This window comes from Eupeodes corollae, chromosome 1, assembly GCF_945859685.1.
Source record: "Eupeodes corollae chromosome 1, idEupCoro1.1, whole genome shotgun sequence".
In the NCBI taxonomy this organism is placed as follows: domain Eukaryota; kingdom Metazoa; phylum Arthropoda; class Insecta; order Diptera; family Syrphidae; genus Eupeodes; species Eupeodes corollae.
In genome coordinates, this window is record NC_079147.1 from 4,179,163 (window position 1) to 4,193,862 (window position 14,700).

General features: G+C 36.2%; 1 protein-coding gene across 1 annotated transcript in view; it reads right to left on the minus strand.

The window, feature by feature from the left end:
* Positions 1–746: 746 nt before the first annotated feature.
* Positions 747–14,700, minus strand: part of LOC129942133 (uncharacterized) — a 40,532-nt gene continuing 26,578 nt past the window's right edge. Inside the window, exons 2-3 of the mRNA XM_056050940.1 lie at positions 4,921–5,753; positions 747–4,602 (exon numbers count right to left, since the gene is read on the minus strand). Coding sequence (XP_055906915.1) covers positions 747–4,602; positions 4,921–5,753 — 4,689 coding nt within the window. The remainder of the gene's footprint in view (positions 4,603–4,920; positions 5,754–14,700) is intronic.

The window sequence follows — 14,700 nt, forward strand, 5'->3', positions numbered from 1 at the left end:
GATTTTCATTCAGTTTTATTTATATTTGAGTGCGTTTGTAATTAAGAATGGATTTTAATCCAGTTTTAATTATATTTGAGTGGGTTGTAATTCAGAGTGGATTTTAATTCATATTTATATTTGAGTAAGTTAGGGTTAGTTTTATTTTGTTCATATTTGATATATTAGTTTTTCTTATTTGAGTGGGTTGATTTTCCATTCTTCTTATTATGTTTAGAGTTTCATTGATTTTTTATTTTGACGACTTCATTTTGGTTTTGGTGAACTGTTTTCATATTTTCTTAGGGGTTTTAGAATTCATTTTCTTAATTTCAATTTTCCTTTTCATTTTGTGTATAAGTTTCAATACGATTAATTTTGTTTTTAAATTGTTTCGTTTTCGTGATGAGCTTTGTTTGATGGAAGTGGACATATCTTTGTGATAGGCCTCTTAAATTCATTGTTTTGTGTTCGCACTTTGACAACACGGATGAGATTATCTTGTCCTGGGTAGGTTTCCACTATTCTCGCCATGGGCCATTTCGAAGGTGGAAATCTTTCATCCCGTACCAAAACTAAATCTCCGATTTTGGGTTGGTCCTTGATTTTAAGCCACTTAGGTCTATTTTGAAGCCTTGTGAGGTATTCTCCGCTCCATTCCTTCCAGAAGGTCTGTAGTGAGGCTTGTAGACGTTTCCATCTATCCAGGTATCCAATCCTTTCTACTGCTAGGTCTGCTTCGGGAACTATATGAGCTGATGTGCCAATTAAAAATGAGCTGGTGTTAAAGCATTGAAATCTTCCAAGCTGTCTGTAACCGGACATAGAGGTCTCGAGTTAAGGCAAGCTTCTATTTGCGCTAGAAGCGTACTGAGCTCCTCGAACGTCAGAGCTTGGTTTCGGGCAACGCGACGCAAATGGTATTTAACAGATTTCACTCCTGCTTCCCATAAGCCTCCAAAGTGAGGAGAAGCGGGAGGAATGAAATTCCAATTGGTACCCAATGCACTCAATGAGTTAGCAATATCAGTATAGTTAAGTTTAGCAGCATTTAGCATTTTTTGGAGTTCCCCATTAGCACCTTTAAAGTTGGTCCCACAGTCACTATATATGTTTGCACATATGCCTCTGCGAGATGTAAATCTTCGGAACGCGGCAATAAAGGCTTGTGTGGTTAGATCTGTGACCGCTTCAAGATGAATTGCCTTTGTTGAAAGACAAATAAAAATGGCGAAATAGCCTTTGAATTTTTTAGCACCTCGTCCTTTCCAGGCCTTTACTTCTATAGGTCCGGCGTAGTCGACACCAGTGTGTGTAAATGGTCTTGAAACATTTACTCTTGGTGCTGGAAGGCTTCCCATCAGTTGTTGCAATGGCTTAGGTGCATTCTTAAAACAGGTGAAACATTTATTAATGTACTTTTTGACCGTTCTCTTCATGTTGAAGATCCAAAAACGATTTCGAATGTGTGCAATCACTTGGTGAATACCACCATGTAGAGTTTTCTCATGGGCATCTTCAATTATTAATCTGGAGAAATTATGATCTGGCTTCAACACAATTGGATGCTTTTGATCATATGTTAGGGTGGCATTTTGAAGTCTACCTCCGATTCTTAATATTCCACATCCATCAATAAAAAGATTCAGAGATTTGTTAAGTTTGGTTCTTTTGGTTTTCTGTAGTTCATTTATGACATCATGAAACATAAGTTTTTGAACACTTCTGATAGCTGTTCGCATGGAAATATCGAGTTCTAAGGGTGTCAGAACCGATTTTCTTCGATGTGTTTCTTTTTTTCTACTATTATAGATAAATCTATGAACATTGGCTATAATTCTTAAGGCTTTTGTTAGTTTGGATTGTTTACAAAGCACATCTAAAATTCCATCGGTATTTTGTATTGCTAAATGAGTTTTTATTTCTCGTTTTTCTTCATTTATTTCACATTGGGTGGGTTGTTCTGGTATGGAGAATTTCCACATCTCCTGAAGAAAGGGTGGTCCTTTCCACCAAAGATTATTATTTCTTAGCTTGGATGGAAGAACACCACGGGATGCAAGATCCGCTGGGTTCAACTTAGTTGGAATGTGTTTCCACATGCTAACATTTGTCAGCCTTTGAATTTCGGTAACTCGATTGGCAATAAATGTTTTCCATTTTGAAGGCAATCCAGAGATCCAACAAAGGGTGATTGTGGAATCAGTCCACGCAAAGACTGATATATTCTTGAACGGAAGGACTGATTTAGTATAGTTGAGTAATTTTGCCAACATCACTGCTCCGCAAAGTTCCAATCTTGGCAAAGAGACTGTACTGACTGGAGCGACTTTAGTTTTGGCTATGAGTAAATGGGTGTGAATGCAATTCTGGTTATCTAAAACTCGAAGATATACCACGGCTCCATATGCCTTGGTAGATTCGTCACAGAATCCATGGAGTTCGACCTGTTGGGTGCCATTCTCTATATTTACCCATCTCGGAATACGGATATCTTCTAAGATATCCAACTCTTCTTGAAAGGAGAGCCATTCTTGACGTAGTTCCACAGGAATGTTTTCGTCCCACGAAAGGCCTTTCAACCACAATTGCTGCATAATGATTTTCGCTTTAACGATACAGGGTGCTATCCATCCAAGTGGATCAAAAAGACGAGCAATTGTTGAAAGTATCGTTCTTTTTGAAACGACTTTATCTATAGAGATTTTTTTAAATGAAAATGAATCGGTAGATGGGAACCAACTGATTCCAAGGGTTTTGGTATGATCCAAAGCTCCGAATGTCAATGACACATTTGTTTCCTGATCTGCCTTTGGTATTGAAGCAAGAAACTCTTCGTTATTACTCATCCATTTGCGAAGATGAAATCCAGCAGATGATAAAAGCTTCGAGATTTGGTGATACTTTTCTTTCGCAACTTCTACTGAATCTGCACCCGATACCAAATCATCGATGTACATATCTTCCCGAATCATTTGAGCGGCTAATGGATATGTTACTTCTTCATCTGAAGCAAGTTTCTTTAGCGTTCGATTTGCCAAATATGGGGCTGGGGCAGTACCGAACATTAAAACTTTCACTTTGTAAAGCTTTATTGGCATTGATGGATTTTCACGCCAAAAAAGTAACTGGTAATACGCGTCCTCTGGATGAACTAATATCTGTCGGTACATCTTCTCTATATCTGAGACGAAAGTAATTTTGTGCGTTCTCCACCTTAAAACAATGGCTAAAATATCTGTTTGAGTTTTAGGTCCTGTCATCAAATGGTCGTTCAAAGAACTACCATCTGCCGTTTGATATGCAGCATTAAAAACAACACGTAACTTCGTCGTTGTACTAGTTTCTTTCATCACGGCATGATGAGGAACCACATAGTGAAATGGAGAGTTAAGTTTGTTATCTATGTTAATATCTACTTCTTCCATTTGATTGAGTGTGAGGTATTCTTTTAAGCAATCGTTATATTCTTTGTGTAGTGTTGGGTTGTTTAATAATTTTTGTTCTTGTTTATAAAACATCATTAAGGCCTTTTGTTTTGTTGACATAAGTCTTGGTCGATGAAGTTCTTTGAAGGGTAGTGAAACTTCAAAGCGCCCTCCCGGCACCCGCTTGGTGTTTTGTAGAAAGTGCTTCTCGCACTCGACATCTTCTTCATCTACGGCTTTTTCATAGGGAGTTTCTTCCATTTCCCAAAATGCACGCATTTGTGTGTCAATATCTACCAACTGTGTGTAAACTTGAAGAGAAAATGGCTTTTCCAAAGGAACTTTCCCCAAAACAATCCGACCAAACCTGGTTTTTTGGGCTATTGGAGCTACCTGTTCCTCATTGCGTATGACTTCGTCTAATAAAATTTCGCAATATATGTCATTCCCTAATAAAATGTCAATGTTACCAGGACGATTAAATGAAGGATCTGCTAATTTCAGTCCTTGTAAATGCTTCCATCTGTTAGCGAAGACTTCTTCATTCGGTAAAAGTCCTGTAAGGGTCTTGTATATATAACCTCTTGTCGACGTAACAAAATCTGAATAATTAGAACTCAGATTCAAATTAACAAAATGTTTACAAGAGCTACCTTTGTTTTGTCCTAAAACAGAAACGTCAAAGGAAGTTGGAATCTTTTTAAGACCCAATAATTGAGCTGCCGATTCGGTTATAAAAGTAGCTTGAGATCCAGGATCGATCAAGGCTCTTAATTGAACAAAGTCTCCTTGGGCTGATTTGACTTTTATAATCGCTGTTGCTAACAAAATTTGGGATATTTTAGATTCGTTTAGATGAAAACAGTTTGAAGATGTTGAAGGCGGTATATCGTAGGGGTGTACATTTTGTACATTTGGATTAAATTCCGTTGTTACATGATATGTTTGCGAGCTATTTGGATTCTGGGTGTTTATATTTGTGTGAGCGAATGTGTTTCTATTATTATTCTGTTGAGTGGGTGTATATGAGTTTGTTTGTAATTGAGCGCGAGGATTATTTGAAAATGTGTTATTATTATTTGTGTTGTGTTGAAATTGGTTATGATTACCTTGAGAGCTTGATTGTTGATTGAATGCATTTGGAAAATTGTTTGACTGCGAGTATTGTTGCTGATTTGTGTTGTTAAAATTGTTGCTAAAATGTAGGAGTGAGTTGTGTTTTTTATGGCAAAAATGACACGACTTATTACTTGGGCACAAATTTGTTCGGTGACTGTAAGCTAAACAATTGAAACAATTGCCAAATTGTCTAACAACTCGTTGTCTAGCACTTACGTCCATTTTTAAAAATTTCGAACATGTTCGTAAGGAATGTACACCTTTATGACATACCTTACACGTAAAATTTTCTGTTGCCTCAGTATTGAGATGAAAAACATTTTTTGTTTGCTTTTTCTGTGTTGATGTTGTATTTGTTTGATATTGTTGGTCCATCATCTCTAAAGTTCGGAACCTCGTTTCCAAAAAGTCAGAGAACTCTTTAAATGTAGGGATCTCTTTTTTAGTTCCGAGAGTTGTTTCCCATTTTGATTGCACTGTAGCCGGTAGCTTTTTCAAAAGCAAAAATATTATTATTGCATCCCAGTGATGGACAGGCAATTGCAGATTCTTTAAAGCGTGTAAAATTTTTGTTGAATTATCTAATAATTCTCTTATGCCCTTAGCATTTTCTTCTTTAACAACACTTAATTCATAAAACAACTTAAGTTCGTTGTTAACGAGAATTCTTTTGAAATCGTATCTCGTTGTCAAGAGTTCCCAAGCCTTATCATAGCTTGCATCATCTACACTTATGTGTTCTAGTAAAATACCAGCACCTTCTTTACAACTTGACTTCAAATAATGTAATTTTTCGATTTTTGTAAGTGAAGTGTTGTTATGTACCAGTGAAACAAACTGGTCATGGAAAGAACGCCAATTTTGATATTCTCCCGTGAATGTCGGTGGGTGAATTTTTGGCAAACGTACATCGTGCGGCTTGTCATTGGTCGACTTTTGAACCAAAGTAGGAGCAGGTGAATCTTTTGCTTTAGCTGCTGCTTCTGCTGCTGCAAATTTGTCTAGCTCATCTAGCAACACAGATTTATAAATTGTATAAATCTCACCAGCTTCATTAAAAAGCTCTTCGATTGGTGCTATGTTTTCATCGCTGCAAACCGCGATTTGGTGCTGTTGAACAATGGTTTGCCAATTGTTACCAAGCGTTTCAAGCCGCGTAGAGACATAGTTCTTTGTCCTACGAGTTGCAGAAACTGTCTTCTTAAAATTCTCATAATCTTTTGATATCTGAGCACATATATTTTTTAAAATTTTTACAGCATTCATTTTGATTTATGTATTTAAAATTTCTTTATAGTATATATGTATATATACGAGTATATGTATGTTTATATGTATATAAATTACAAAAGTAAGTAAATTTTACTCACTGCGATTACTTTCAGGAATGGGTAGCTGGACAACTGCACTCTTGGAATGATGACTACGATGGCGATGACGACGGCGGCGGCGGCTGCGTTGGCGATGACGACGGCAATGACGATGATGATGATGAAGATGATGGTGATGATGGTGATGATGATTATGATGATGATTAAAATGTCTTTGTTCAAATTAAATGTTAATTAATTAATTTTAAATTCGTTGAATAAACTTTGAAAAAGAACGACAAAATGTCGTCGCACTGTCTTTTTAATTAATTCAAACAATTTAATATAGGCGGTTTGTTTAAAAAGGCTCGCGAAGGACCAAAATGTTTTGAGTTAAATCGAAAAAGGTAAGTTGAATTTTGAATTATAATTTTAAAATGGAAAATAATGAAAAATGGATACAAAATGAAACACACTCGTTCAACGTTATAAATAGAAGTAAGTATTCTTTTATTTGTGACCTTTTGTCACCTTCAACTTCTTAACAATTTTATAACACATATACAAGCAATTCAACTACATAAAATATTCAACGAAAGACGACATCGGGTAGCGTTCTGAGCTAGTCTTGGCGGCAGCATCCAACACAGGTTTTGGAGTTGGTGTGAAAAGCCTATTATATTTGTAAATGCTTTTTTGTCCAAAGTTTTTAACCCACAACACTGTTTCGCGGATGACAGTACCCTCTGCTTTTCATATTCGTTTTTAGATTCCTTATCCTTGTTCTTCGGATTTGGACTCCCAACGGCAGCGTATGATAAGCTTATTAATTTCAGAGCTTGTTAGCATTGTTCAAAAGGGGATTTATGTAGAATTCAATGCTTCGAAAACTCAATGCTATCTACTGTCGCAAAAGCGATACCTTCCCCCAATGACACTATCCATGAGTGGTACTTGAGTGCGCGTACAGTATAAAAAAAAGCTAAAGTCATGGTACCAGAAATAATGCACCTGTTTCTGCAGTTTTGGTAGCAAAATAATAATTTTTGTGTTAATAAATATTATGCATGCATGTATTAAAAAACATCTACAGTCCTTAGCCTTACATTTTTCTCAATAGCTGCTTATTATTAGTTTATGCTGGTACTTTTTTATAAAGTAATGTAATAAATCGCTGCAAAAAATTAACAATTTTCCATACGTGTCTCTATTTGAAAATGTTTTAATATGAACCAACTTGAAACTTCCACCGAAGCTCAATTTATATGCAAATTTTATCAATGCTAATTCGCAACTCACTGACGCTTTTTCCCTTCTGAAAAATGTATTTGAGGTAAGTAAAAATTTAACAACCCAACACCAGTGAGCAAACAACCGAAATTCAAAATTATATTTCATTATTCATAATTCAGAAACTTCCTACCTCTACGAAAACGTTTACACAACACAAAATTATTGCCATGGCCGTAAAATAAAACACATCCTTAATGACGTTTTGTTTAACAATAATATTCTCAATAAGTTGAATGGCGTTAAATTTTGGCGGGAGAGATGAGGTTTTGCCAACATAATCATGTCAGGAGCATTCTAATTTATTATTAATCAATGTTTACACGCGGGGTGTGTGCACAGTGCGTGTACGGTGTACGCTGATATATTTAGTGTAAGTTTTGCCACTGACCGAATTTGGTAAAATGTTTGGAAACAGTTAATCTCATTCCGTCGAAATGACACGCCATATATGTAGAAAGCAAAATTAAATAGGATTTGGTGTGACCAATAAAGTGGGGTGATTTGGATAATGAAATGGTTTGCGAAACAAAATTAGGGATTTACTTGTCGGGTTAAGGGTAAGTAAATAAGTAATAAGGTTAAATGTTTAAAATTTTGATTTTCACTTCGTTAAGCTTAACTAATTAAATGATTAAATTAGGAACAAAATTGGAATTATATGACAGTTCAACCTACAAAATCTGAGCCTTATCAGCGCACATACCCCGACGAAAGAGAAGGATGACAATACCAAAGAAGAATTCTATGACCAACTCGTCAAAATATCTATGTAATGTCTCAAAAACGATGTTAAAAATCTGCTGGGAGATTTTAACGCCAAGAAGATTTTAACGTAAAGAAAGCATCTTTGGTAGGTCAATCGGCAGACATAGTCTACGCGACATCACATCTAGAAACGGGATCAGGCTTATCGACTTCCTAACCGAGATAAACATGGTGTTGAGTAGCACCAGATTCCCTCACCCAGATATCCACAAAGGTCGATCATGTTGCTATTGACGGAAGAGACTCCTATAGCATACTTTGCGTTCGTACGTAAAGATCAGCCAACATAGATTCCGACCACTACCTAGTTGGTGCTAAACTGCGCGTATGAATATCCATGAAAGCTCTAGGCGAACAACAACCTCGAGGAGAAGATTCAACGTTGGCAGACTGCAGCAGGAGGATACCGCCAATGCCTTTGCCGACCGAGTATCCCTAGAGCTTGCGAGAAACCCTACAACGCACAAGATGTGCCCAGAGACCTACTGGAAGTTTTGCAAAACAGTCCATCAGGAATGCTGCAGAAGAGGTGCACCAAAGAACCCCCGGTTTGACTCTGAATATGCTCAGGCAAAAAAGCCAAAACGGAGGCATACAGATTGTGGCAGCAAAGGAGGACACGATCTTCTCACCAGCTCTACATCGACAAGAGAAGGGATGAGAACCGCTTGCTCAAAAGAAAGAAAAAACACATGAGCAGCGTGAAGTCGAGGAGATCCAGGGATGTTTTAACAGGATACAGGTACGGAGCTTTTATAGAAGAGTCAAAAAGAAAACTACCGGATTCACTAGCCGCCCTGGAGCCTGCAAAGATAAGGAGGGTTCGAGACGCAGTCAATGCTAAAAATCTGGAGAGATCATTTAAACCAGCTGCAGAATTACCTTTGCTAATCGCTGTTTCTTTGCCCTAAGTAAGCAGTTGAGGAACGAGGCCCTATCGCGTAGTACCAAAGAGACACTGTACAAAACCTTAATCAACCCATTCTTCCTGTATGGTGCAGTAGCATGAACCCTCTCCCAAGCGGATGAAGGATCTCTTGGTATCTTCAAGAAAAAGGTTCTGCGTACGATCTATGGCGTAGAAGATTTAATCAGGAGTTATACGAGCTGTACAGCGACTTGCCACTGGTCAAAAAACTGCTTGTACATGGCTAGGGCATGTCGAGCGAATGAACATCGAAGATCCAGCCCGTAAGGTATCAAACGCCAAGCCTGAGGGAACAAGAAGCAGAGGCAAGCCTCATCACCGGTGTAGTGATCAAGTTGAGGTCGACGCACGTCAACTTAGTATTCGAAACTGCTGGCAGCAAGCTAGAGATCGAGTAAGCTGGCGAAAGTTATTTCTTGAGTCCCAGGAGCACAATGCGCTGTAGTGCCAACTAAAGTAAGTAAGTAAAAATTGATTTTCGACCCAAATGCCTTTTCAAAAATTTGAGATTATGGCTTTAAATTAAATTTTTCTTAAAGGAAATTCTGTTTTCAACATTCAGTAAAATTTTGTGAAGAAACTATACTTTTAGATTTTCGACTCAAATATCTATTCAACAATTTGAGCTTCTTATAAAAATATTGTTTTCGATATTCAGTAAAATATTGAAAACAATTTAATTGACAGATTTTTAACAAAAAATAAAAAACCTGAAAAAAAGTTAATAAAAGTTTGTAAAAATTGATTTTCAGCTAAAACATCTTTTCAAAATATAAAAATATTGGCTTCAAACTAATTTTATCTCACAGAAAATATTGTTTTTGACATTCATGACAAAAAACTCGTTAGCAAAAATAGATTTTTCTAACTTTTTGCTAAAAACTTTTAAGAAAGACAAATTGACAGAGGGGATGGGAGGTTATCAGTGTGGGTTATTGAACGAATTTATGAGCTGCAGAGCGATGAACACAGCTAAATACTTTAAGCAAGAATCGCCAACTTCACAATGTATCCAACCGCCTCTCACTTGAAACCAAGCCGCCAACCATTTTGCATTTTGCTACTCAGATATATTTTAACTCTAACAAAATTAACTTTGTAAAACCACTTATAGATTCAATAAAATATAATTTTTGGCAAAATGCCAACAGGTTATGGGCCCAGGCAACTGGTTTTATTAATAGTTTTGTTAACTTCCCATAGGAAGTTATTGTAATGGGTCCGATTTGTCAAATTGAAAATTTTGACATTTCTCGACGTTTCAAGGTCCCTAGAGTCGAAATAAAAGATTTTTAGAGAGATGTCTGTGCGTGCGTGTGTACGTACGTTCGTACGTCCGTACGTCCGTACGTCCGTATGTCCGTACGTCCGTACGTTCGCGACGTTTTTTTCGTCGTCCATAGCTCAAGAACCAGAAGAGATATCGATTTCAAATAAATTTTGTTATACAGATAATAAGGCAGAAAGATGCAGAAAGGGCTTTCAAGAAAATTGCGTGGGTGGTTTTTTTACCATAGCAGTTTGAAAAAAAGTCGAAAATTTTGGTTAACCCTAAATATCTTACGAACCAAAAGCGCTAGAGACTTGAATTAAATTTTATATAATATATTGTAACGTGACAAAAAACAGATATATTTAGAAAAAAATAAATATAACGGTTTTTTTATAAATCAATAAAACTGAAAAAAAAAATTTGTCACCTCCAAAATTTTACGACTGAAATATGATTTCATCTCTAAAACAATTTTGTGCAACGCAAAATAATGTTTTTGACATCTGATAAAATTTTGAGAAAAATCGAATTGACAGTTTTTTTACAAAAAAATAAAAACCTAAAAAAAAAAGTGTATAAAAGTTGGTGATAATTGATTTTCGACTCAAATATCTTTTCAAAACTTTGAGATATAGGCTTTAATTTACTTTTATCTTTCAAAAAATCTTGTTGTCAACATTCAGTTAAAGTTTGAAAAAAATCGAATTGACAGTTTTCTTACAATAAAATAAAAACCGAAAAAAAAATTAACATAAGTTGGTAAAAAATGATTTTCGACTCAAATATCTTTTAAAAATTTTGAGATAATAGCATTTTACTAATTTGTTCTTAAAAGAAATATTTTTTTCAACATTAGGAGAAATTTTGAGAAAAATCGTATTGACAGTTTTATTACAAAAAAATAAAACTCTAAAAAAAAAAAACAATACTAAAACTTGGTAAAAATTTACTTTCGGCTTAAATAGCTTTTTAAAAATTAAAAATATTGGCTTCAAACTTAATTTATTTAACAGAAAATATTGTTTTCAATATTCCATAATTTTTATATAAAAATCCAACAGTCCGTTTTTTCATAAAAAAATAAAATCTACAAAAAATAGTACGAAAATTTGGTAAAAAGTGACACGAGTACATATAGACAAACTTTTAAGCAAGACAAATCGACAGACGGGATGGGAAGTTATCAGTGTGGGTCGCATCCCAGCCTCTTTTTTATTTCTTGTATTAACGTGATTGTCAAAATGTTTGAAGACAGAGTGAGTATTCCGAAATTAAATAGTACAAATTGGCAAACATGGAAAATTCGCGCGAGATGGTTTGTCAAAGATAATTGAGCAAGATATTCCTGCATCAGGGGATTTGAAGGATACTGCTTGGAAGACGAGCGATCGAAAGGCGAAAGGAACAATTTTTCTCTTCTTGGGAGATAACCAGCTGTCCCTTTTGAAAAATTGCGTGCATGCGAAGCATGTGTGGAATGGCCTTCGTAACCACCATGAAAAGATTTCTCGATCAACTCGTGTAGCTCTTCTCAAAAGATTGTGCTCTGTAAGGCTGCAAAAGAATGGAAATTTTGAAAAGCATCTTTCAGACATCGAAGAGATTTTCGACTTGGCTACAGCTGGCCATGTGTTGGATATTGACACACAAATTTGTATGATGTTGCAGAGTCTGCCAGATTCCTTTGAGACATTGGTGTCAACCTTGAATAGTATTTCGAACAAGAACGTGACTGTCAATTTTATTAAACACAAACTTATCGATGAATAGCACCGTCACATCAATAGAACAGATTCATGAAAATAGGAAAAGGCCCTGAAAACAGATTCCAAACGATCTGTTCACAACAGAACTTGTATTAACTGCAAGAAGGTGGAGCCTACCGTAAATATTTATCATCGAAGAAGAAGGGTAGTTTTAAGTCTGTTGAAGAGACCAATATGGATTTTGTAGCTGGGTGTGAAAAATCTTGATCATGGTTGATTGACAGTGGAACCAACGTCATGCGATAAAAATTTCTTTACCTCCTTGAAGCATTTTGACGACGCACGTCACTTTGGCTAATGGAAAACAAGCCGCAACTGCTAGTCGAGGTGAAGGTGTTCTTTGGAGCCTAGATGAAAACAAGAATTCAGTTAAAATTATATTTCACGATGTGCTACTTGTGCCGGGATTGGAAGGTAATCTTATTTCTGTTAAATTTTACTCATATTGGATGTCGTAAATTTTATTTCGGATGGAATAGCCGTAGCATTAGGTAATCGAAGTGGAAATCTTTACCAATTACAAATCCGAGAAAAATCAATGCCATAGGTGATTTGGGCACCGAGATCCAGCCGTACTCAACCGTATCCAAAATGAAAATTTGGTGAAAGCTCTAAAAATACAAAAATGTGGTGCGAAAAACATCTGCGAATGCTGCATGGAAGGAAAACTTAGTCGAAAGCCTTCTCTGAAGTTTAAGAGAGAAAATCAAAGAAAATCATGGATATAATTCACACCGACTTGTATGGCTCAATCAGTACACCAAATCCATCCGTTAATCTATACATCATGACGATGATAGACGATTTTAAAAGGTACGTTGTAGTTTATCTTTTGAAGCATGAGTCAGAGGCACCGGAACGAATCGAGGAATATGTTCGTCAAGTACAAAACAGATTCAGAAAGAAGCCCACAGTCATTCACTCTGATGGAGGAGAAGATAACAAAAGGTTACTTGAGTTTTTGCGTTCACAAGGCATTAAGGCGCAGTTTACAACTCCATACTCGACTCAACAAAATGGTGTTGCTGAACGCAAAAATAGATCTCTTATCTAGGCGGTCACCTGTATGCCGATGGATGACAGACGTACAAAATCGAATGCAATCGAAATCTATTTCAAAGTCTATATATGAGTTATGGAATACCACCAAACTATCATTGCAACGTCTACGAGTCTTTGGATGTGAAGCGTGTGTGTACGCCCTGATATCAAACGTAAAAAGTTTGATAGTAAATCAAAGAAGCTGAAGGATATCGTTTTTTAAATTGTAAAACTGACAAGATAACGATGAGTCGTGATGCTCGCTTTTTGCAACTGAAGGAAAAGATTAATGTCAGAGTTCTAAGTACAGAAGCTTAACAGTTATTTGACGAAGTGCAAACATTGCTCCTGTTTCAATCAAACCTAATGAAAACCCACCAACTGGAGTTCGAGTTGATAACAGCCTTAGTGATGATGAATTTTTTGGATTTGACGAGCCCTGTTGTAAAAATCAGGAGGAGCAAGTTACAACGAGACGTTCTTCGCACACCCAAGGTAAATTCCCCACGTATCTTAATGATTATGTTGTCGCTTTGGATGAACCGAAAGACTACATTCAAGCTGCGAAGTTTCCGGAATGGAAAAAGTCTATGGACGAGGAGATGGCAGCCCACCTGCGTAACGAAACTTGGACGCTTACGGCTTTGTCCGCAAGACGGAAAACCATTACTTTAAAATGTTTGCTTAGAACTAAACTAAACAAAAATAATGAGATATCAAGACACAAAGCCCGCACCATTGCACAAGGATACACACAGAAATACGGCGTTGATTATGATGAGGTGTTTACTCCAGTAACGAAAATCACAACTTTAAGGACGTTGTTGGCAGTATTTTTGCAGCAAAACAAAAAATGTATGTTAAACATTTTTATGTCAAGATTGCATATTTAAATGGAATTGTTGAAGAGGAAATCTTAATGAAGCAACCACCTGGCTACGAAGATCAAGGGAAAAAAAATTGGCTACACTAATGAATGTTGATAATCAAAGCTGCATATCCTTCGTTAACACCGAACGACTGGGTTGAAGATCAAAGCACATTGAAACGAGAGAGCGCTATGATCGAGATCTATGTCAAAATAATGAAGTTTATGTGCAATACTGCACTACGAATTCAATGCTAGCAAGGATCGCAAACTTCACAATGCATCCCACTGAATATCACTCGAAACCAAGCCGCCAACATACATATTTTACTCTAACCAAATTAACTTTGTAAAACCACTTATACATTCAATAAAATATAACTTTTGCTAACATGGTCAAATCCCAACCTCTTTTTTTTAATATCTATTTGGACATCTATCACTTTTGAAGCTGACATATCTTGAACTTTATCAAGTAAAAGTTATGTGTCATAAACAGTGATGGGGAAATTGTAGCAGTATCGGAGCCAGTTTGAAGGTATTGTTCTCAATTGGCGCTTCACAATTCCGCCCTCTGCTCAATTAAATAAACATTCTTTGATTTCTCTTGCAAAATCTATTTTGACAGACGTAGACTTTTGTTGATATTATTTTATATATTTTCTTGGCTTACTTTCCAGTTGAATTTTCAAAAAATGTGCTTTGATTTTGAAGCTGACGTTATGGACTCTTGAAACTCAGTTTAAGTTGTGTCCCTTATGTCGACTGAATTTACGCATTATTTTTTTTACTCAATCTTAAGCTAAGGTAAGGTTAGGTTAAGATGACTTCTTATGGAAAAGTCAAAATACTTAGTTGGTCCGTTTACACACCACGGAGCCCAATCCTTATCTAATATGCATTTTGTTATTACTAATGTGACACATTCAA